The sequence below is a fragment of the Sminthopsis crassicaudata genome, chromosome 4, assembly GCF_048593235.1.
Source record: "Sminthopsis crassicaudata isolate SCR6 chromosome 4, ASM4859323v1, whole genome shotgun sequence".
NCBI classification, from domain to species: domain Eukaryota; kingdom Metazoa; phylum Chordata; class Mammalia; order Dasyuromorphia; family Dasyuridae; genus Sminthopsis; species Sminthopsis crassicaudata.
Genome location: NC_133620.1, coordinates 270187620 through 270212857, shown reverse-complemented (window position 1 = coordinate 270212857; position 25238 = coordinate 270187620). Strand labels below are relative to the sequence as shown.

The 25238-nt window shown below is 31.7% G+C and overlaps 1 protein-coding gene across 13 annotated transcripts in view; it reads left to right on the top strand.

Annotated features, from left to right (window-relative positions):
- CD2AP (CD2 associated protein) overlaps window positions 1-25238 on the top strand; it is a 156866-nt gene that overhangs the window by 88405 nt on the left and 43223 nt on the right. For 7 of the 13 annotated variants that reach the window (XM_074310716.1, XM_074310712.1, XM_074310722.1 and 4 more), the window contains 5 exons: window positions 4435-4471; window positions 11802-11970; window positions 12426-12565; window positions 22402-22514; window positions 23445-23528. In XM_074310716.1, coding sequence (XP_074166817.1) covers window positions 4435-4471; window positions 11802-11970; window positions 12426-12565; window positions 22402-22514; window positions 23445-23528 — 543 coding nt within the window. Of the gene's footprint in view, window positions 1-4434; window positions 4472-6635; window positions 6699-11801; window positions 11971-12425; window positions 12566-22401; window positions 22515-23444; window positions 23529-25238 lie in introns of all 13 variants that reach the window. The other 6 variants (XM_074310710.1, XM_074310715.1, XM_074310713.1 and 3 more) reach the window with 1 other exon arrangement.

Below are 25238 nucleotides of genomic sequence, written 5' to 3'. Positions count from 1 at the left end.
TATCATAAGTCCTTTCTCTGTCTCTGCCTCTCCCTCCCCTCCTCTGATATCACTCCCTCCTGTTATCTCTCCCCCCCCCCTGCCAGTATACACAAGAATATATTGCAAAAAAATATTCAATTTGTACTCTAATGACCCTTATTTAAATCCAGGTTCTATTTGTTGTTACCTTTGGAAGGTCCTTTAAAATCTTTTTCCTTTAATTTCTTCTGTAAAGTACAGAATTGTAATAGATTCTTGTCTTTTCTAGTTCTAATTTCAAGAGATGATATATAGATATAGTTCTATACAAGATATATACAGAATAATGGAAGGGAATCTTATTTAAAAAAGGAAAATCATTACCATCAATGCGGGGGATCAAAAAAGGTTTCTTGGAGAAGGTGGGATTTGAACTTGTCTTAAAGGAAGTCAAGTGAAATAAGTTTCTGAAAAAGTTAAATGCAAATTACATTATTGCAAATCAAAACATTTAAATGCATTAGGTCAGAAATTTTTAAATCTTGTATATAGCTCTCTTAAGCAGTTTGAAGCTGACAGATTCTTTCCTAGAGGATTACAAAAGAAACCACAGATGTTGAAATACATCTTTCATGATATTTAAAAAGTTCATAGATCCCAAGTTAAGAATCTGTGCACCAGACAAATTACTACTTATCATTAACAAAAAAGTTGGAATTTTAGTGAAGAAGCAAGCTAAGTTAGAATCCCAACTATGCTATTTAGTATCTACATGACAAATCATTCACCTTATTTAGGCTTTTTTCAACTTCATGTGTAAGATGAGGTTATTTGGGAGTAGATAATGTAAGATTCTATCAGGCCCCCAAATCTATGATTCTTATCATTTAAAAAAATCCTATGGATTAAATCTTTTTTACAGCAATCTCCCAACTCATTGTTTTATAAGTTCATAGATTCATTTTGGAAGTTTCTTAAAATGGTCACACTTACTGACTAGCATGTTTTTGCTGTACATCATTTAAATAGTTTATCTTTATTTGATGCTGTTTAAGTTTTTCTTTACAATTATGGAAAGAAAAAAATTTGATCATAAACAAGATCACAAATTATTACTAGCCTTAATTTAAATTTTTTTTTGAGTTAGATGTTTGTCTACATTGTAAATGAGGTGACATAATAGGCATTAGGCAGAGGGCTAGACCTGGACTCTGATAAATCTGAGTTAAAATATGGCCTTGAAAACCTCCTTCCTAGGGTTATTGAAAAGATCAAAAGAGATATTTGCAAAACACTTCGCATAGTGTATAGCATATAATGGGCACTTAATAAACTCTTCTTCCTTTCCCTTCTCTTTTCTTCCCATCCTTTATAATTTCTATTTTGCTTTCAGTGTCATGGATTAAGAAGGAAACATCCAGACCACAAGCTATATGTAATGAGCCCATGAAATTATTTGTTAAGGCAGCTCCAGATGATGGATGAGCTGAAAGCTAGATACAACAATCTCCCATTGCTTGAGTTCTATAAGTTGCTAATTTTGTATGGCCCACAAATGTCATGACTATCCATATGGCCCTTGCCAGAAAAAAGGTTTCACCCCTTGTAGTGGAACCAGGGCTGAATTTGAAGTCACATGAACCAGAACTGAATTGTTCCTCAGATACTTGCCAGCTGCTTAGCCATGGGCAGAATCACTTAACTGCTTAGAGTCTTGGTTTATTTATCTGTGAAATGAGGAGAAGAGTACTTGTGCTTTTGACCTCCCAGTATGGTGTGGATATAGAATTAATAAGATTTTTCAAACTAATTGGATATGGTTTGTGAGAGAGAGTAAGCAGCCTAGGATGACTAATTTTGTGAACTTGGGAGATTACAAGGATAATAATTCTTTCACCTGAAATCTGGAGTTTTGAAAATGAATGGCAGATTTCAAGGGAAAGATAGTGAATTCTTTTTTTAGATATGTTGAGTTTGAGTTATCTATAGGACACTTTAGCTAGAAGAACAGAGAGACCATAACCACATTATTAATCCTAGGACTCAATTTGCAGAGAAATGATGATTGAACGCTGTGGGAGGTAAGAGACTCGGCAATAGTACAAAAGAGGACTAGAGCAGAAATGTGAAAACATGCTCATAATTAAGGGGTTGATTATGGATAATTCATTACAAGGAACAACCAGAGAGATAGATATTGGTAAGCCAAAAGACAGAAAGTAAAATAATCTTTAGATTTTTAACAGATGGAAGTATATGCTTATAAAATAAATACAAGAGGAAAATGAGTGCTACTCTACAGAGTTTAGGATTTACTTTTTTGATGCAAGTTTAATGGCAAATCCAAAACTCAATAATAATAGTAAAAGATGGCATTCTATATGTCCTTATTTGTAAAGCACTGTATAAATAACTGTAATTTGGCTAACATTTTTGTAATTTTTTTTTTAAGATTCCAGTCCATTTGTGCTTTCTAATATAGATGCCTTAATTAATTGGTTTTTCATCAGTCAGTCATGAAGCATTTATTAAAGCACTTACTATATTTGAAGCATATCTCTTTCTTGTTGTTTTAATTTGACATATAATTTCATAGGTTTCATATGTTCCCTATGGTGAAAAGTCTTTCTATTTAATGAAACAACCCTGCACCTGGGCTGCAACTTAAGAGTCTTCATTCATTGTCTGAGAGCACTGAGAATTATATAGCTACCCCGGGATTATAGAGATAGTATGTATCAGAGGCTAGGTTGGGGCTTCAGTTCTTCTTCTTGACTCTTAAACCATCTATCCTCTTAGCTCATGATCTTCTCTCTTTTTAAAATCCATTGTCGTGTCTGGGAACCAAAAAGGAAAACAAACTGAGATGATGGATAGTTAATTTTACTATTTTAATCATATTATCCTTATTTAAGTGAAAAATCAAGTATAGTAATCTGTATCCTAAAAGATGACATGAAATACTCATAAAACTTTTTTGAGGGGTAAAGAGAAATGGAATTGTCAAATGGGCCAGAATTGTTGTGAAGCAAAGGGGATTTTTTTTTTTAATTTAATGAAGCCCTTGTAAAAATGGGTCTGATCAAGGGCTTCAGGAACTTTGTGTAGACCTAATAGAAATCTGGGCTTTTGCTTAAAACTTTAAAAAAAAAAACATTCTTGAAGCATTTATTTTAATTGAAAACTTTGGTTTTCCATTTTTAATTTAATTGTTGCAATCCAAATTCTCAAAGGAGAAGTGAATTATAGGAAGAAATAGCAAAACAATATTAGTGCGGGACCTCAGCTGTCTTTTGAAAATTCTATAAGTCCAATAAAAAAATAAGAAAAGTTAGATATGACAGCTGCTTGGAGAAAACTGAATGGGGAAGAAAGGAAATAAACCTTTTTTTCCAGTAGCACATGACACTGCACAAAAATAGTGTAATAGAGGATAAAAAACCTCAGTTAAATATAAAAAATCAGCAATATTAGCTATTCTTTTTAGAACATATGCAGTAAAAATTACATGTAGCAAAGGCAGTGGAAATTAATTGAAAACTAATCCTAAAGAACAAGTGGACCAAAGAAAAAATCATAGAACCCATTTCATTAAGAATGAAAACAGTGAGGTGGCATACCAAAAATTGTGGGGTATATCTTTTGAGCCAATAAAATCAAGGAGCTGGCTTTTTGAAAAAGCAATAAGATAAGCTATTGTTTAATTTTATTTAAAAAGAAGAAAAAAGAAAACAAATATCCAATGTCAAGGTAAAAACTCTGAAATCATCACCATCAAAGAAATATCATTAGAAAATATTTTGCCCAATTATCTGCCAATAAATCTGAGCAAAATTGATGAATATTTACAAAAATATAAATTGCCTAGACAAACAGATCAGTAAATAGAAATCTTAAATAACCACTTCTTAATTTAATTGTACTATGAAATTAAGTATTTTTAAATATATTTAATATTAATCAGATTAATATTCAATGTATTTTAAATATTACTTCATGCTGAAGATAAGATGCTGTCAGTTGTTAGGATTTTCACCCTAGAAATTTCATATATATATATCTGCTCTAAGAACTGCTTTTATAATCTCAAAAGATGAACTAGTACTTGGGAGTTTTAAAACTCAGAATGCAGTGAGTGATAGCATTTTTATTCCACTATTCTCAGGATTATTGACTTTAAAATAGATTTCTGTTTCAATTGTACTCATTCCTTTTTGAAAACATTAACTGATTTTTGACCAGGGATAAAATTGTGCAGTTGGCAGGCACTCACTATACTTTTTTTTTTTTTTTTTTTTGGTATTTTTTGGGAGCTCTCCAGTTGAGCAAGCTTGTTTCTCATCTCATCACCTTCTTATTTTCCCCCTTTCTCTCCACCTTCTCTCTTCTTTGGTACAGGTAAAACTGTTCAAACTTTTTATTAAAAAAAAAGGCTATATGCTCTAATAACTTTTTACTAATTTATTTTAACAGAAACCAAAGAAGCCACCACCCCCTTCCAAAGGTCTAGGTATGTAAAAACATGTTATTTGGTTTCAACGTAATGTTGTATGAAAGAACATAGGAATAGGATGAGCATTTAATGAAATGTCATTATTTCTATCCTTGTCATTAAAATGGTATATTCTCTAGCAGAATTAATCAATCTTTGAAAAAAACAGTAGAAAATTAAAGAATTTTAGTTAAATATTTTCAAAATTTGCCTGACTTTCTCCTATTATCAGGCTTTTTTTTTTTTTTTTTTTAAATTACCGCTTTCTTAGTGATGGATGGTCATTGTTCTGACATCCAGTGGTAAATGCTTTTGCCTTATGGCATTTATTCTATAATACTTTGTCTTTGTATCTTTTACTTTTTTAGATCCTTAATAATTACAAATAAGATATCAAATAGAATATGAATAATACTAGGAATATCTTCTATTTGTACAGAAATAATGTTAACATGAAAAGGATAGTTTTTTTCTATGATCTCTGCTCACATTTCTTTCTCAATGACATCTGCATTCTCTCCTCTCCTTCCTTAAATATCTCTCTCCCAACTCCCCTTTAACACTCCTCTTCCAATAAAATAGGAAAAAATCTGGAACTGTCTTTTAAATTTTGAAACTTGTACAAGCAATGTAAGACATTGGAGAGAGAGAGAGAGAGTGTGTTTACATTTGACCTATGGACCTAGGTTTCATTTGCAGCTCTGTTATTACTAAAACTTAGTGTTTTAGGGATATATAAAACATTTTCCTCATGACAGTCCCAAAGTTTTCACTGCAATTATTGTTGACATGGTTTTACAGATGAGAAAACTGAGACTTTGGAAATTATAAATGCCTTTTGTATCTTTTAAATGTCTGAACCAAGAATCTGTAACACACGTTTCCTGAATCTAGGTCTTGTGTTCTTTCCACTGTGCTACATAGTATATATAATCTTTGACAAATAGTTCATCTCTGGACCTCTTTCTTTGTAAAATAAACAGATTAGACTATGTGACCTTTAACATCCATCTCTTACAATTCTAAGATACTATATGATCTGTAAATGTTCAGTGATAGGTATTTCCTGTTATGGAAATTCTGAATAGCCAATAGGTAGAAGAAGATTCCTTTGGATATGAAACCTTTTCCTTGTCATTAAAATCATACTGTATTGAATAGGCTAAGGATAGATATCTATAGGCCTTATAGATAGGGCCAGCTCAGCTGGTTAAACCTAGAAGATCTGACTTTGTATATGGGCCCAGACATGTAATAGCGTGTGACCCTGGACATGTCACTTAATCCAGTTTACCTATAAAATGAACTAGAAAAAGAAGTGATAAACCACTCTGTCTTTGCCAAAACAACCTCAAAAAAGACAAATCACAAAGAATTGTATACAAGGACTTTCTAGGTAATTTAGTTTATTCCTTTTTTTTCCCCCTAAGGCATTTGGGGTCAAATGACTTGCCCAGGGTCACACATTTAGGAAGTGTCAAGTGTCCGAGATTGGATTTGAACTCAGGTCCTCCTGACTTCAGGGCTAGTGTTCTATCCACTGTGCCACCTAGTTTTCTGTTATTCCCTTTATTTTGTCATTATTTTAAAATGCCTTGTGTGGTTTGCATCAGAAGGGTAGTCACTTTACTGCCCAGATGCCAAGACATTTCTTCTTTGTGGAAGAATAATTTTGTTGCCTATTTCTTAGGAGCTAATGGGAACTTGGAAATTCTCATCTGTTGGTCTGAACATAGATCTTCTAGACTCTCAAATCTTTCACTTTGTTTTTGCCTTAAGAATTTCATTTGCTAATAATAAATAGTTTAATCTTTGTGTACTTTGTCCTCCTTTTATTCTATCACTATTTCATTGGAAAACAGTGCTAAAAAGTGGAAGAGGGTGGTTTAGTTACCATCAAGTGCAATGACTTTATTATATAGATTAGGAAACTAAGGCTCAGAGAGAAAAAAGTGACTTGGCTGAAGTTAGAGACTTGTTAATGATAGAGCCAATAAATACTAGGTGGAACCCAGGTATTTTGACTTGTTGTCTAGTGATATGCCCTTAAACCATTTATCTATTCAGAGTTAAAAGCTCAACTTTTGTTGTTGTTGTTATTAAGTATAGGAAGAATTATGATTGTATTTTGCAATTATAAACAGCCAATGAAATGTCTGGTGCTTTTGTTTTTTCTTTTTAGCTTCCAAGCCTGAGCCTGCAGTTTTAGAGAAGAAATATTTTTCTTCTAGGCTTGAAGAAAAGGGTAAGGGCTTTTTGTTTTTTTGGCAAAAGTTACTACTGCAAGAATGTTTAATGTAATTAGAGAAGGGATTTTTATGATTAGAAAAGCTTAAATTAGTATAAGAGAATGGAATATTGATCTAAGTTGTAAAAAAAGATAGAAGACTTAGGCAGCTAACTTACCTCCTCGGTTACAACTTGTGTTCATCATTCTTTCTAGCCACTGATACTCTGTCTAGATTCATTTTTCAGTGGTTAGCATATTCCTTTTATTCTACTTATTAAACCTAATTACTAAAGAAAAAATCTATTTCCCAGCTCCAGCTCTTGGCTCTCTCATTCCCATTCATTTAATGTCCATCTCCATCTTTCAGATTATTGTCACATTCCAGATCTGCCTGCCTATTGCTGTGTTCTCTGGTCCATGTGAAACATTGGGATCATAGAATGATATTTCCTTTATACTCAGTGATCCTTATTACAGGTCAATTATAGTTAACAAGAGGTCATTATCTTTTTTTCATGTGTAATTAGTGCCAGGGTCATTACCAAGATATGCTTTGTACCACCACTCTTGCTCACCAGCCAGAAACTTCTCCTCCTCTGTCTATTCCACCCCCCACTTTCTTTCCAGTCCCATGTGCCTTTGCCCCTTTATAGGTTTCTACAGATATTTCCCACTTCTTGCAGGAGCCACTATCTAGTTATGCAGAGATGATTTCATCATCTTATTGTTAAAGAGCAAGGCACTGCCCAACAATTTAGTCTTGGATTAAAGGCAGTTATGGAATTTATACCCTGTGGTTCCTAACTGTAGTAGCGAGGAGGCCGTATCAGTTTAATTGAGGGTTATAGTAATCCACAGAGTTATGATTGGCCGCTTTGTATTGGCTACCGTTTCTTCTAATGTTGCCCCCTGCATCCCTCTCCTTCCTCCCTCCCCACCAAATCATTGCCCATGAGACTGCTGGTGCCTTCAGAAATGAGGCCATCAGAAATGACCTCAGCAATCAGTGTGACAACCTTCAACCTCTGTGGTCCATTTGAAACTGCCAGGTACCATTTGCCTTTTCTTACTGGCCATACAGTATATCTGGACTCTGATTATGTCCTTTGAGGTAACTAGTTTTGGCCAAGCCAAGCCAGGACTTAGTTTCCTTTTTCTGTCATGATTTTCTTCTCTTATTGCTGAAATAGCTATATTAGGATATTTCTTGCAATGTAGACAGCATCACTTAACAAATACCTAGGATCAACTCACTTCCAGTTGGTCAATGATGGACAGAAACAACTACACCCAGAGAAGGAACACTGGGAAGTGAATGTAAATTGTTAGCACTACTGTCTATCTACCCAGGTTACTTATACCTTCGGAATCTAATACTTAATGTGCAACAAAAAAATGGTATTTACACACATATATTGTATCTAGGTTATATTGTAACACATGTAAAATGTATGGGATTGCCTGTCATCTAGGGGAGGGAGTAGAGGGAGGGAGGGTATAATTTGGAAAAATGAATACAAGGAATAATGTTATTTTAAAAATTACTCATGCATATATAATGTCAAAAAATTTATAAATAAAATTAAAAAAAAAATACCTAGGATCTCCTATCCTCCCAAATCACAAGTTCTTAACTTCCAAGGTTAGAAACATCCATTATAAAGATTACCATTCATTTACCTTTGCTTAAACAAAGGAGCAAAGAAGATGTTGCCAGAGAACTAGTGCTAAAGTCTTGTTTGCCTAGACAACATAGAAATTTGAAGCCACTTTAACTGCTGCAAATTGGGGAAGGTGTAGGTTACTTTCAATCTGGAAGTTCTTATTACAGTATAATAGGCAGGTAGGTGGTACAGTAAGTGAATAAATAGAGCACTGGATGTGGAATCCAGTTTCAATTTGATCTCAGACTCTCTTAATGGCATTTAACTTCTGCTTCAGTTTCCTCATCTATAAAATGGGTATAGTAATAGTATCTGCTTTCCAGGATTGTTGTGAGGATAAATGAGTTAATTTTTGTGAAGCACTTTGTAATTCTTTTAAAGTACACCATAAATACTAATTATTGACATGCCACACATTCTGGAGTGAGATGGAAGCTCACTTTGCTTAAAACTAACTTAGCAACACCTCATTTCTTTAATTTTCAGTAAATCAGATAGGGTACATTTGACACCTTGGTCCATATGCCCACTTCTTCAGATTATTGACACATTCCAGATCTGCCTGCCTAATGCTCTGTGTTTTCTGATCTTTCTAGATGATGTGCTGTATGTATTAGTGCCACAGGAAGCCAGACTTTCTATAGTAATTAACCCCAAGATTCTCACTTCTCATAGGTCTTTCTTCATTTCAGTCTTTCCAAACTAATCCTCCTGGCAACTCTGAATTTCTAGGCCAGGTTCAAGGCTATTCTAATGATTTAAGCTTAGGATTAGAAATGAAATTTCTAGACCATATAATTTTTTTTAGAAGGAATTTAATATCATGGAAGAAGATATTCAGCAAAATTATAGCATGGATTCAGATAAGAGTCAGTTTTCCTTGTCTCCTCTGGAAGTTGGTCTTGTTCAGAAATCTTAGTCATATATTGACTCAAACGGTCACAAGGATTCCATGAAGCTTGAAGAATGGCCTGAATTTTTTATGTTTCTGGTGACCAGTAAACTGCAATAATGCTTCAAACCTTATCCCTGAATCAATTAAGTCTTTGGAATGGTTTTCTTGCCTGTTAAGAAACCAATCTAATCTCCTTATAGTAGGTGGTGTTGTTAACTATACAGTTCACTTTTCCATATAACAACTTTATCCATCATAGTTAACATACATTTAGGTTGGCATAAAAAAATCAAGTGGAAAATTTGGGGAGTTTTGTTGAAACTTACTATACTTTCCATATAGTAACTTGACCCATCATAGTTTCATATATTTAGGTTGGCATAAAAAATCAAGTGGGAATTTTGGGAAGTTTTGTTGAAACTGCAGCTGGCACATAAAGTCCAGCTAACAGTATAGAAAAAGTTTAGAAACTTAGAAAATGCATAGAATATGTGTAATATTGTATGGTAATTTAAAAAAAAATTCAAACGATTTCTTTGTTATGAAGGGAAGGCCAAAAATTTTTACATAAATTTTTCAAATTCAAACGATTTCTTTGTTATGAAGGGAAGGCCAAAAATTTTTACATAAATTTTTCAGATTGCCAGGATCTCTGCAGTATTTACTTGCTGATCTTATCACCTCCCATGGATTAATTTATATCTAAACGGATAAGTTATTGCAGCTAGGTGGCACAGCAGATAGAGTGCCTAAGCCTGGAATCGAGAAGATTCATCTTCCTGAGTTCACATCTGGCCTTAGACGTTTACTAGATATGTGACTTTGGCCAAGTCACTTAGTCTTGTTGCCTCAGTTCCTTATCTGTAAAAGGAACTGAAGAAGGAAATAGCAAATTACTTCAATATCTTTGCCAAGAAATCCCAAAGTGGGTTACAAAGTTGAACACGACTGAAAAAGAAGAATCAGATCTTTTCTGATTTCCATTCCCACATCATTTACTGCTTAATGTATATTTCAGAATTTGTGTCTTATATAGGACAAAAGATGAATAAAGTATCCAAAACTTATGGACAAAAGATGAATAAAATATCTGAAACTTATAAAACAGGCTCTTTTTTTTTTTTTTTTAATACCCTCAAGAACAATAGTCATCACATTTGAACTCAACATTTTAACAGTTCTTTTACAACTTGAAGAAATAGAAATGACATTAAAGGAAATGAAAAGTAGTAACTAGATTAAAACATGTAGAAATCTACTCTAGAGCTAACAATTTTGAGCAATACGACTTTGATTTTTAGGGCATCAGAAAAAATATTAGAGGCATGGCAAAAATATTGGACTTGATATTTCATCAGATATGAACTGTTGCTAAATAGGTCTGGTTTTTTTTGTGTTTTTTTTTTAATGAGAATCATAACATATATACATTAAAGACATGATTGTTGGAGGTAATAAAAGAAAAGCAAGTAAACTTTCAAAAATGATATTCCATAGTAGACTACATATTTACCATCATATTTGGCTAAAAGATGTTGAAAATACAAGATTCCCTCTATGTTCATTTTTTTTAAACTTAAAAACTAAAAAACTTTTTAAACAACAAAAACAAAAAACTATTCAATTCAGTAAAGCAAGGTATTACCTGAATATCACCTGAAAGATTTTCAATACTTCAAGATAATGTCTCCCTTTTATATGTCAAAATTATGCTAGATTTCTTATAGGGGAAGGGGAGAACAAGAAGATTCTTAATTTGTTACTACTCTAGTCAGTCATACAGAGGGAGGCATATAAAAAAAGCGAGAAATACTTTACAAAGGTACTTAGTACTGTGATGAAGATTTAATACAAAGCTAGCTAAAAATGGGTTCCTTATCATTGAATGAATGTTTGAGAAAGCATTTATTAAGCATTTATAATATGCCAAGCTGTAAATACCAAAAGGTAGTTCCTTATTGTGAGGAATCTAACTTTTTAATTGGAGATAGCTACACATAAAGGCTTTAAGATAAAATGAGGTCGTCCAGATATCCCTCCTAGCAGATGAATTCATTTTGATAATATCATAATATCCAACTCTAAATTAAATTTGTGGCCAATCTGAAGAATTTGGCCACTAGCTCAAGAAAACTTGTGTGTGTGTGTGTGTGTCTGTGTGTGGTTTGTGTGTATGTATGTATGTGTGTGTAATGTCTAAATTGTGTATAATTTGTATATGACATAAATTATATGTATGTATATGTGTTTATATACACTATGTGCACATTTACACAGTCATTTAAGTAGATTTATAGATTTGTAGATTTATTGATATAAGTTTAAATAATATAGTTACAAATTTATATATAGATATGGAATATCTATATATTAGATATAGAATATAGATATAAGTTTAAATGATATAAATCATTTAAGTAGATTTATAGATTTGTAGATTTATTGTTTGGTTTTTATTAAGAGAACAGTGTCATAAACATATGTACATATAATAGCTCTCAGAAAACCTAAATAGTTTGGATTATGCTTACTTTATTTCTAAAAAAAAATTTTGTATAGATGAAAAATCATCCTTGGAACAGAAACCTTTAAAGCCAAGTGCTCCCCAAGTCCCACCCAAGAAACCTACTCCTCCTAACAAAACCAACAATTTATTAAGATCCTCAGGGATGATGTATCCAAAGCGACCTGAAAAACCAGTTCCTCCACCACCACCACCTGGATCTAAGTAAGTCACTTCATTTTAAGTTACTTTTTCTGCCATCAAATAATTAATTCCATTACTGAGTTGTTTTTTTTTTTTTTTTTTTAAGTAACTTTCTTACCTTCTTTTCTGTTTATTCTTGACAAAATGTTAATCTTACTAGCTTATATCCCAAAAATATTATTGCCTTTGTGATATTATTATTTATTTTATTTATACTGGTTAGTTTTATAGAATATGAAGAATAAAATAAAATTTCCATTTTTATTTTTTTGTAAGTTGCCTGAATCTTTTTAAAAAATTTTTTATCTTTAAACTTAGGCATCAGAAAAAGCATCATATTACACATAAATTTCATATTATTTGCCTTTAAAAGTTTATATTAACTTTTTTATGAAAATAGTACTAGTTTGATTTAATTTTTTTTATTATTTGCATATATTAAATGATCACTATGTCTCTTTGTTTCTTCATTTTAGGCTCAATGGGGAAGTTCCCTTCTCAACAAAGGCAGAAAATGAGCCAGGATTGAAACCAAAGTTAGATTCTGAACAAGTTCCTCTTAGACCAAAATCAGTAGACCTAGATTCATTTGTACTAAGGGGCTCTAAAGATACAGGTACGTTAACAAATAAAATAATCTCTTAAAATTTTAAATCTTTAAATGCACTTCTCATTAAACTCCTAACATATATAGGTCCTTTATGTATGAATTTTAGTGTAAAAAGTAGAATTGATGGTTTGTATTCATATTATATGAAGTTTGATTGAAAAAATGAAACTAATTTGAAGATGAATGACTTAAATGATTTTCGGCTATATAGTGTAGTTCTAATTAGTAATAAGACAGCAAGGGATTTTGAGAGCACATTTCCCTTAAACCACCGAAACTGTCCCACATAAGGCAGAATTCATCCTGTTTTCAAATAGGGTCAAAGAAATTCCACAGCTTTTATTGGTCTTTTTTTTTTCAGTGCTCAACAACACTATTAGGTTTAAGAAATATTGATTCCTCCCTATTGTATTTTAAGATAGTTTCTTTTTGTACTCTATCTTTAATTAAGTAGAGTCTATATAAAGACTTTTTACACATTTGAATAATCTTTCATAATCTTTTCTCATAAGCTGACTGATATTTATCTATTCATTTATTTTAAAAACAGATTTTCTATATTCATCTTTGTGACTATGCTCTATACCTTTTCTCATTCCCTCCCATCCCTGGGGTTGCAGAATTAGAAAGTGAACTGTGAGATTTATGTTTCACTGGTATACAAAATCTTGTGAAGATTATTTTATAATTCTATGTCATATCACTACTGTCACTTTTTAATCACATTTTGCACTTACATGCTTTTTACTTTTTAAAAACATATTCACAAATAATGCTTTTTTCTCTTTATTACCATCATGCAACTAAAGTGAATGTGTTTTCATTTGTCATTTAAGATAGCATATGGACAGGTTGAGTTAGTGATGTAACCAATACATACAATAGTAGTTTTATAATAGCTTACATTCAACGCAGTGCCTTTTCACTACTGCTTTATCAGCCTTTCTATTTATTTATTTCATTATTATACTTTTTTTTAAATTATATTAACTTTTGTTTGGAAATTTTTGCATTTTATTTTTCCTTTGTAAGTAATACCATGCTCTATTTTTATCATTTCTTTTTTGGTTTTCTAAATTTTTAGATTATTCTCAAACAGTATCCTGCTCCCCTTCTTTTAGTAACTATCCTCTACAAAGGGCTTAATTCTTGATTATTCCCAAGTTTGGATCTTTCCCATCAAGGACAAGGCATGTTGAGAATAGGGACTAGACATGTCTTTGCTAAAGTGTAGGGAACTTGAATAAAGAATCTACATGTACTGATGAAGATTGATATGGTCTCTGCAATTTATAATCTTTAGAGAATTACTTAGAACATTTAGATTTTAAAGGCTTTAGTTTCAGAATATTTTTTAACAAGAATTTCTTCACCTACTTAGCTTTTGATTTAAATAAAAGGAGCTACTTTGTTTTCTTTTTAAAATATCTTTACCTTGGTTTTTATGTTTTTTTTATATAAGCAAATCTCAATTATTTATAATTTTGAAGTGCATTGAAAAAATTTTCAAATTTTGGTACCAAAATTACAATCTAATTTTAAAAGTCAAGGAAGTGGGTTGAGTAGGTTAAGGAATTTTGTTCGAATTTGGTTCCTGAAAGTGCAATTAGATAGATAGACAGGTAGGTAGATACATAGATCTATATATATAGATAAATATAGAATCTTTGAGCATCCTTATTTCTAATTTATAATTTTTTTTCTAGTCTCAGATTTTTTGATACTTATTTGGGGAAGGTGTTCAGGGCCTCGTATAAAATTTCCTGATTAATTTTATTAAGATATTTAACAACATACTATAATATCTTTGATTTTTAATTCCATTACATGCTTGTTTAGAATGTGATCATCTGTTTCTTAGGGCAATAATTTATTAGTTCCCTTTCTGTCTCTTTAAATAACCTCAAGTTTTCAAGCATCTTTTGTGTTTTCATTTTTGCCTCTGAAATTTGTTTTAGTTATATAATATTGTTTTTGAGAAATTTCTAACAAATAAAACATTTATTTTTTTTAATTTTGGCTATACATGTACAACTTTTTTTTTAAGCTTTTTTTTTTTTTTAATGAATCATGTTGGGAGAGAAAAATTAGAACAAAAGTGAAAAAAACACAGAAGAAAAAGAGAAAAAAAAAGTGAACATACTATATGTGATTTACATTTAGTCTCCATAGTTCTCTCTTTGCATGTGGATAGCTTTTTTCATCCAAAGTTTATTGGGGTTGCTTTGGATCACTGAACTGCTGAGAAGTACCAAGTCTATAATAGTTGATCATCACACAGTCTTACTGTTACAGTGTACAGTGTCTTATTGTTTCTGCTTGTATCCCTCAGCATCACTTCATGTAACTCCAGACCTTTCTAAAAATCAGCCTATTCATGATTTTCATAGAAATATATTCCATTATTTTCATTTACCATAACTTATTCAGCCATTTCCCAATTGATGGGATTCTACTCGTTTTCCAATTCTTTGTCACCATAAAAAAGACTACAAACATTTTTGTACATGTAGGTCCTTCTCTTTTCTGATTTTTTTTTTGGAATACAGAGTCAATAGCTGAATCAAAGCGTATACACAATTTTATAGCCTTTTGGGCATAATTCCAAATTGTTCTCCAGAATAGTTGCATCATTGTACAATTCCACCAATAATGCATTAGTGTGTCAGTTTTTCCACATCCCTTCCAACATTTATCATTATCTTTTCCTATCATCTTTTACATATATGTGTATATATATGGTGCATTTAATACCATATGAACCAGACATATAATTAGATTTAAAAGAAAAACCACTTTATTTTTGACTGAAAAAATCCTTTCCTGCTCTATCTTATATCTAGATGGAGTCCTTGCTTTAATCAATATATCCAAAATAGATAGTGCAGGGATTTACTGATATAAAAATTCAGTCATTAAAATTACTAGAATAATGATTTTTGCTATAGCACAGTCATCTCACAACTTAAGGCTATATGGAATTAAACAAATTTTATCATACAATTAAATATTGGAGAGTTGGTTAATATATAGTTAGGTCTACAAATAGTTATTTCATCTATATAGGCACATATGTATAGGCCCAATGGGATACAAAAAGTCCTGGAGTGTATATAAAAACTATTGGAGTATATATAACTTTGCCTTTTTCACATATCTTAAACTGTTTATTTTTATTTTTCATTTAGGTATTAGGGCTATATTTAAAAATAGAGAGGAACTTAGTGGCAGTCTAATTTAGTAATGTTCTTAATTTCAATTTATTTTTCTCTTTTTATGACATCCTGACATTTTGAAAAGCATAGTCCCACATATATCCAAATGGAGCCTTAGCAATAAAAGCTTATCACAAATGTAAAATACTCATATTAATCAAGGACCCCTTAGAAATTTTAATCCAGTCTTAGAAGAACAACATCTATCATTGCCTCTCCTTCTCTCACCTCCCCCCTAAAAAAAGAAAGAAAAAAAGAAAACAAAAACATAAAAATAAGATTAATGGGGCCCATATATTCATAGGAAAAATATTTCAAACTTTTAAGATAGTACTGATACACAAATTATTCTCAAAATTTGAGAAGAAAAAACATCCTGTTGGGACTCCTTTTATGAGACAGATGTCATCCTCCTAACCTAAACCAGAGAATAATTAAAGCATAGGAGAACTAGACCAGTATTATTAGAAATTTAGACAAGTATCATTTAAAAAAAAATTTAAATCTTTGTCAAACAGACTACATCCAAGGCATATATATTCAAGAAACAGTTCATTATGACCAGATTGGATATATATCAGACATGTAACAATAATTCAGCATTCATAAAACACTAAATATGATGTATCTTGCTAAAAAGCAAAAAAAATCTAAATCCATATGATTAACGTGACACAAACAGCAAAAAGCCTCTGACAAAGGATAATGCTCATGTTTAGAAAACAAAACAAAACCTTACAAAGTATAGGCAAAGAAAAATTTAAAAAAAAAAAAAAATATCTTATATGAGGTAGCTAAGTGATGCAGTGGATAGAGCAGCAGCCCTGAAGTCAGGAGGAGCCAAGTTCAAATCTGGCCTTAGACACTTAGCATTTCCTGGCTGTGACCCTGGGCAAGTCACTTAACCTCAATTGCTTCAGGAAAAAAAAAAAAAATCCTATATTACTTGAAGATAGACTGGAAGCTTTTCCTGAAGAGTAAATTAAAGATGCAATTCACTGTATTTTTATACACACATACACACAATTCTATAAGTTCTAAGTAATAGCAACATGAGAAAGAAAAGTATAATGAAAGGAAAAGTGCAGAAAAAACGATCCCTATTTGCTGTTGACATGATGATTTACTTAAAAAACAGAAACCTGGCAAAGATATTAAAACAATTGCTTCAGCAAAATTTCAGATTGTGAATAAACATACAAAAATTGAGATCAATAAATTCTAAGGGAAATCTCATTGCAAATAATTATATAATGCTCAAAATACTCAAGGTCTATAAAAGTACATAAAATACCTTTATAAATTCCGTTACAGAATGCTTAATGAAAAAAAATAAAGAACAATTTAAATAGCTTATGATTTGCTAAGTGGTGCAATGTATAGAGTTCTGAAGACTCCTCTTCCTGAGTTCAAATCTGGTCTTAGATACTTATTAGCTGTATGTGTCTTTGGACAAATCCCATATCTCTGTCAGAGGGATCTGGATTTGAATCTGGTTCTAGCATTTTCTGCCTATTTGAACTTGGTTACTTTACCTAATTTTTCTGGGTCTGTTTCCTTACCTATAAAAGTGAAATAATGTGATGAGTTAGTTTTTAAGTTCCCCACCACTCCGAATCTTAAAAGCTATGAAAATAATAATAATAACTAATATAGAGAAATTTTCTTTGAAGCTGCTAGAAAAAATGTGTTGCTTTATCTCATATATCTTTTTTAACAAGGAATACAGATAGTAACTTATCTAGAAAAAATAGCAAACTATTTCAGTATCTTTGCCAAGAAAAAAACTCCAAATGGAATCACAAAAAGTTGAATACTACCAAAATGACTAAACAAATAGGTTAAGGAATATTCATTTTACAACTGTGCCTATATAATAAAAATGACAGTAAGACCAAAGTTAATTTACAATTTTAATGCTTTGCCAAACTATGAAATTAATTTAGAAAAGCAAAAGGGAAGTAGGAAAAAAAGAGATGAAGATAAAAACAGACTAGAACTGTGGAAGAGTTACAAACAATGGAATCTAATAACTCATTGTTTGAGAAAACTAAAAAATATAAATTTGGAAGACTCCTTAGTTGAATAAAACTACTGGGAAAAGTAGTTTCCCAATAGAAATAGGGATTAGATTAATAATACCTGATACCATATTACATAGGAAGTTCTAAAGGGATATATGACCTATATCTTAAAAAGGAACTATTATAGAAAAACAGAAAATGTACTTTTCACTGTTATTAAAAGTTTATTCTTTACCAAACAGGGGTATAAAAGGTAGATAACTCTTGATTAATGATGTTTTTAAAAAGTCATATATAAAAATTTAAAAAACAGAAAAATGTATTTTAGGGGAAAAAATGATCAAAATTTATTTGTATTTTTTGACATCATCCAATTTAATAATATATGAGTTTTTCAGGTTTACTCATTAACTTTTAACTTGGGAAAATATGCCATACTGGTTTATTTTATGAAAATGTAAAGGTGCTGGATTTAGAGTCAGAGGGATCTGGATTTGAATCTGGTTCTAGCATTTTCTGCCTGTTTGAACTTGGTTACTTTACCTAATTTTTCTGGGTCTGTTTCCTTACCTATAAAAGTGAAATAATGTGACGAGATAGTTTTTAAGTTCCCCACCACTCCGAATCTTAAAAGCTATGAAAATAATAATAATGATAACTAATATAGAGAAATTTTCTTTGAAGCTGCTAGAAAAAATGTGTTGCTTTATCACATATATCTTTTTTAACAAGGAATACAGATAGTAACTACGTGAACATATTAGCTCTTGAATTCCATGCATAGACCAAATTTTCATATGTATATTACATTTGTATATATCTAAATCGAGAAATAAGTTATAGTAAGTAGCATACACACACACACACACACACACACACACACACACACACACACACACACACACACACAAATACACTCTCCCTCTCTCCCTCCCTCTCTCTTGTACTCTGTTCTCAGATAAGAAACTACTAGTATGTGAACTTCCTCTAAGGAAATCTGACTTCATTGATTTATTTTAATAACAGTAGCTTTTTATTTTTTTAAATACACGCAAAGATAGTTTTCAACATTTTCTCCTGCAAATCCTTGTGTTCCTTATTTTTCTCTCTTTATCCCCTAGATAGCAAATAGTCCAATATAGGTTAAACATGTGCAGTTTTTTCTAAACATATTTCCACATTTAGCATGCTGCACAAGAAAAACCAGATCAAAAAGGGGAAAAAATGAGAAAGGGAAAAAACAACAACAACAACAAAATGAAAACTATTTGTGATTTATATTCAGTCCCTATAAACCCTTCTCTGGATTCAGATGACTCTCCATCATAAGTCTATTGGAAATGGCCTGAATCACCTCATTGGTGAAAAGAGTCAAGTCCATCATGGTTGATCATCATATAATCTTGTTGCTATGTACAGTGATCTCCAGGTTCTGCTCATTTCACTTAGCATCAGTTCATATAAGTCTCTCCAGGCCTCTCTGAAATCATCCTGTTGATTGTTTTTTATAGAACAAAAAGATTGTTCTATTCCGTTACATTCATATACCATAACCTATCCAGCCATTTCCCAACTGATGGGCATCCACTCAGTTTCCTATTCCTTGCCGCTACAAAAAAAGGGCTGCTATACAAACATTTTTGCATATATGGATCATTTTCCCTTTTTTATGATCCCTTTGGAATACAGACCCAGTAGAAGCACTGTTGGATCAAAGGGTATGCACAGTTTGATAGTCCTTTGAGCATAATCTGTGACGTTATTTGTAAAAAGCTAGGAAGTTTGTCTTCAAGCATAAGGTAGTGGCTTATCAGTTTCTTGGTTTCATTGACTTCTAAGTCCAGTACTTCATCTACTGTTCATGATGCTTTATTTTATCATGGGTTGGGGGGAAATTCACTTTTTCTCAGGTTTTTTTCTCCCTGAAGGATGGCATTTTTCTTGTTGTATTATGAAGTACATAGATTTGACCTCAGGACCTCTTGATTTCAGAGCTGGTACTCTATCTACTGTACCCCTTAACTGTCCTTCTAAATTTATTTACTTCTGAACCTTTAGTTACAGTTTGTTGAAGCAGGCTCATTTAATCATTAAAAGGATAAAACTCAAATAAGAACCAGTTCATTTTTAAGTGTATTATGTAAAACCATATACAATCAATATGCTGAATAATGAAACTGTGTTGTTCCTTCTACCAGTGTTTCTTTTTCCTGCTTTGTAAAATGATTTTTGGGTTCAGAATCTTTTTTCTAGACATTCCTATCCTTGACTTTTCTTTCCAGATTTTGTTTCCTATCCTGTTTGCCATGTTTCCCTTCTTACGTGTCAGGAATTTACCCTACCTTTCTCCATTTTGGTAAGATGCTATTCTATTAAAAACAAAAAACAAAAAACACAACAACAACTGGTATTCTCACTAGACATAGGTGTATATATAGACTTGTCTTTTTATAAAAGTAATGTCTATCAATGTTTATGCTTAACATTTTGGTTTTTGTGAGGAAAAAAAAGCAAATCTCTTTGGAAACATTTCTATAAGTAGATAAAAGGATTATGCCAAATAATTTTTAAACATATATATAGATCTTTGCAATCTTGAAATCTTAGAAATATTCTAATGTTCTTTAAACATTGGTTGTTGTACTTTAACTTGTTAATAACCCTGTCTTGAGCAGCCAAAGAAAAATTTAGGTCATTTGAAAGTAATTAAATGATTAATTTTGGCTATATTAATGTACTGTTGTTACTCAAACAAAATTTAAGGATTTAAATATTTTAAAGGATATTTTAAAAGGAATGTATTTAAGTGATATGTTTGAGGATTTAAATATATGGAAGTATGATCTTATTAAATATTTCATGACCTTAGGGTATATATTTTTTCAACTAACTTAAAAACAAGTAAATTGCTAAATTAAGATTAGTCATCTGTAGAGAGCTCAAAAATATTACTGCTATTGTTTGTTGTTGGTTACATGGAATGTGTTTTTTTTAATGTGTATGGTATGCAGCGTTAAAAATTCATCTTACTTTTTTGTTTTTTCCATTTTTTTCTTCTTTTACCTTTTACCATTTTTTAATTTTTCTTTCTGTTAACTGCTTAAATATGCATTCAACATAATAACTATAAATCCAAGATGATTGATTATACTAGTTACTGTAGTTTAAATAAAACATTTTTAGCACTACCAAAAGCAAATTTGCACATTCAAAATAGAGAAAACATTTTTCTTTTTACATATAGCATCTGTGGCGAATTTATAAATATAAATGTACATCTTGACAAGAGGTTTTTAAAAAATTAATTGGCAAAAATATCCTCAGAATTCCTTTTAAAAAAAATATGTAGTTTAGTAACAGCAAAGTTGAGATAAATAATCAGAATAGGAAGTTGGAAAAGTGATGACTATTATTCCAATGAAAGGTATTATTTTTGCTATAAAATTAGCATTGTTAGATGGTCTATTTTCAACTCCTAATACATTTTCTCCTCACACAGAAAAAAAATTGGTGAGAGCTAGAATAGACCATGGATATTGGGTTAAAATGTAACTTTAGAATGCTTTAGAAAAATGAAAGTATTTTAATAAAAAAAAATGAATCAGAATTTAATGTTACCTAGGATTCAGGTGGGAGTAAATGGAAAGAGTATTGATCTAGATCTGAGAGAACCCAGAATTGTCTACTGCATTATGAGACAGTTTACCTCCAGGTCACTTTTGTTGGGACAGTCTAGAAAGATTTAATATTCAGAATTAAGTCTACACTAGAATGACTCACATTTCCCTTAGAATCTTTTGCTTACCAACTGTGGCATATGAGGCATGAGTAAATATAAGGGGTGAAATCATAGGAAAAACAGGCACCTACAGAATGATGTATCAAACTTTAATAGTGACAAATAAGATGATGTTTTCTATTGCCTTTTTCTCATATTCTCCTTGTCCTGGGATTAATATAGCAAGTATAGCAGAAAGTAAAACTAACCCAGTTGCTCAGTGAATTTCTTGAGAGCTTAGTTATAACCCTAGATGTATCAGATTAAACAGAACAACACAGAACAACTTTTTCCTTGTACTGAGAAACAATTTCATGTGGAAGTACACTGTTATATATAAATGAAATCATGTCCACATAAACTTATGACTTGATGTTTTAAATGGTTTTTATGTATCCATGTTTTTCTTTGTTTTGAGACACGTAATAGTTAATGTTTCACTTTTTAAAATAGCCTGTGGGTTTTTTGCATGTTATTTTTGTTTTTGTTTGTCTCTTTTTTTTTTAAAGCAGGTTTTTATACTCTTTCTAAGTAGCTGTGGTTCCATATTTAAATGACATATTCTTTTTCTCAAAAGTACTTTTTGAAGACTACTTCTGTACATGAACATTATCTTAATTAGGAAAATCCTTTTTATTGGGTTAGTTGAATTACATCAAAAATTGAATTTGTTTTTGCTTTCCAAATACATAAGAAAAAAACAATATAACTTCATGAATATTAAATTCAATGTTCTTTTAGTTTATAGTTTTCAGAAACAAAAATTTCATTAAGGTTTTATGTCTAATAAAATAAATTATCTACATGTTTATTTTCATCTTCTAGATGCTGTAAATTTTGATGACATAGCTACCTCCGAAAACCTTTTACATCTTACTGCAAATAGACCAAAAATGCCTGGACGAAGGTTACCTGGTCGTTTCAATGGAGGTCATAGTGTAAGTTATTTACTGAGTTTGAAAATATAAATGTAACAATAACAGAGAAAATTCTTTCTACTATGTCTTTCTCTTAGTATCTCCCTTCATTTCCCCCCCCTACCAAATATATATGTGTGTGTGTGTGTGTGTGTGTGTGTGTGTGTGTATATGTATATATATATATACTGAGCTTTTACACACTTGTGAACATTGGAATCCAGAGATCTCTGTGTTGAAGGAAGGCAAAGCAAGAGTAAGAAATAGTTTAATTATGGCATAATGATTAAAGCACTAGTTTTGGAGTCAGGATATTTAAATTTGATTATAAATCTTATGAACTGTGAGTAAGGGTACTCATAGCCAATTTTAAAATTTTTTTCTTTTTTACTCTTTCTCAATTTCTTTATCTTAAAAATGGAAATGATCATACACTATTTACCTTCACAAGTTTATTGTGCAGATTAAATAACAAAATATGTTAAAGGCATTTTATGAGTCATAAAGCACCAAATAGAGGAATGTTGTTTTTCATTTTTCTCATCTTTCAAGTTGCTATCATGCTATATTCTTTTATTTTAAAAATTCTACACATAAGGTTGGCAAATTTCAGGTGGGTAAAATAACCAACAGCTTTATGTAATTAAATAACAGTATTGAAATATAAATTCATCTTTAAAAGATTTCTTCAGTAGCATTCATATAACAGCAGTCACTTCAATTTTGATCTCTCAGAGCAAAATGAGAGAGAAACTCTATTCTTGAAAACCTCCAAAATATATATGAGGGTGTAGCTGTAATGTTAAAATATAATAAATGCATAATTCGAAAAGTTCAGGGTCATCAAGAACCAGCTTATTTTTATTTTCTTGAGATAGAGTTATTCAAGAGCCTGTTGCCTTTTTCTTTTCTATTATGCCCCTGTAATCAACTTTCCTTTTAATTCTGTAGCCAATTCAAAGTCCAGAAAAAACCTTGAAGTTTCAGAAAGGTGAGGAAGAAGGTGCCAAATTAAAGACAACTGAAATTAAAAAGGTAAATAGCTATTGTTTAAAAGATGATTGTTATGCTAGATCAACATTGTCATAATTTCTGGCCTTTAGTAGCAGTGTAAAAGGATAATTATAGAATTTGAAGACTAAAAGGTGGAGCCATAACCTTTTAAAGAAATTTACTCCATTTCATTTTCCTTAGTGACCCTTTTTTTATGTTTCTGTATCCTACTTTTAGTAAGGGTTATCCCAATCTGAATTTAGCACAGCAGGGGATTTCAACTAAGGGAACCTCTTCCCATGCACAGTGACAACTGCAGCTTCTAGCATTGAAGTTACCTGGAGTGCTTACTTTGTGGAAAATTCATCTCCTCCCTTGAAAGATGATGCTCAGTCTCACTGGATAGTTGATTCTTGGTTGTAATCTTAGGTCCTTTGCATTTTAGAATATGGTATTCCAGGCCTTCCAATCCTTTATTGTAGAAGCTGCCAGATTCTGTGTAATTTTTTTTTTCTGGCAGCTTATTGAATTTTTTTCCCCTTGATATTATAGTTCTGAAGTTTTGCAGCAATATTTCTTGAGGTTTTCCTTCTGGGGAACTTTCTGAAGGTGATTGATGGATTCTTTCAATGATTTCCATCTTTTGATTCTAGTATACCATCAGTTCAGCTTTCCTTGACGATCTGAAGAATTCTATACATGCTCACTCTTTTGGTCATGCCCTCTAGGTAGACCAATAATTTTTAAATTGTCTCTCCAGAATCATTGTAGAGAAATGGTAATTCTGAAAAACGCCTACAGTTAGAGGTGTAATCTGATTCTAGTGAGACTGACTTTTCTTGAAGTCCTCCTAGTGTATTTTGAGTTGGAGAGTAGTTTCCTTCAATCAGACTGTTAAGAGGCCTGGTTTCATGTGGTTTTAAGGGAAACTGGGAAAACTTGAGCAACTTTTACTCTTCCATCTTGGCTCCTGGAAACTTTCATTTACCTGGAGTGCTAAGAGTGTAAATGTCCAGGGTCACAGAGCTATTATGTGTCAGAAATAGGACTTGAAACAGATATCTTGATCCTGAAGCTTGTCCTTTATTCCCTGTACTTTGCTACCTCTATGTTCCTAACCTCTTTAGGTTTTTAGGATACCACTGTCTCTTGGTTCTCATATCTCTCTGACTATTCCTTCAGCCAGATTACAGCCTCTAACTATAGGGGTTTTTCAAAATTACCATTTCTATACAATGATTCTCATATCTACCTGTCCTGACTGAAACTCTGCAGTCTTGCATCTTTAGCTGCCTTTCAGCCATCTTGAATTCAGTGCTTAGTAGATATGTAAACTCAAGATACCCAGAGTGGATGGGAGAAAAGGTGTTCAAAACGGGAACTCATCTTTCCCACTAAATCTTTGTTCTCTCCCCCACCTTCCCTTTTACTATAGAGGACAACACAATCCACTCCTTCCCTAAGATTCCCAATTTAGAAATTATCCTATATTCTTCACTATCTCTCATCTGCCACTCTCACATTTTGACCCCAACACCCCTTCTTTCTCCCCCCCCCCAAATATTTAAGCTATTGTGAATGCTTGTTGATTTTGCTTTTGCAGTTGTTCTTTCCTCTGGCAACTGCCATGGCTCTAAGTACACACCCTTATCACCTCATGCCTAGATTGTTGTGGATAGTTCATTCTAATATATCCTCCATTCAAAGACTAAAGGGCTTTCATAAAACACTAGTCTAATTGTGTTTACTCTG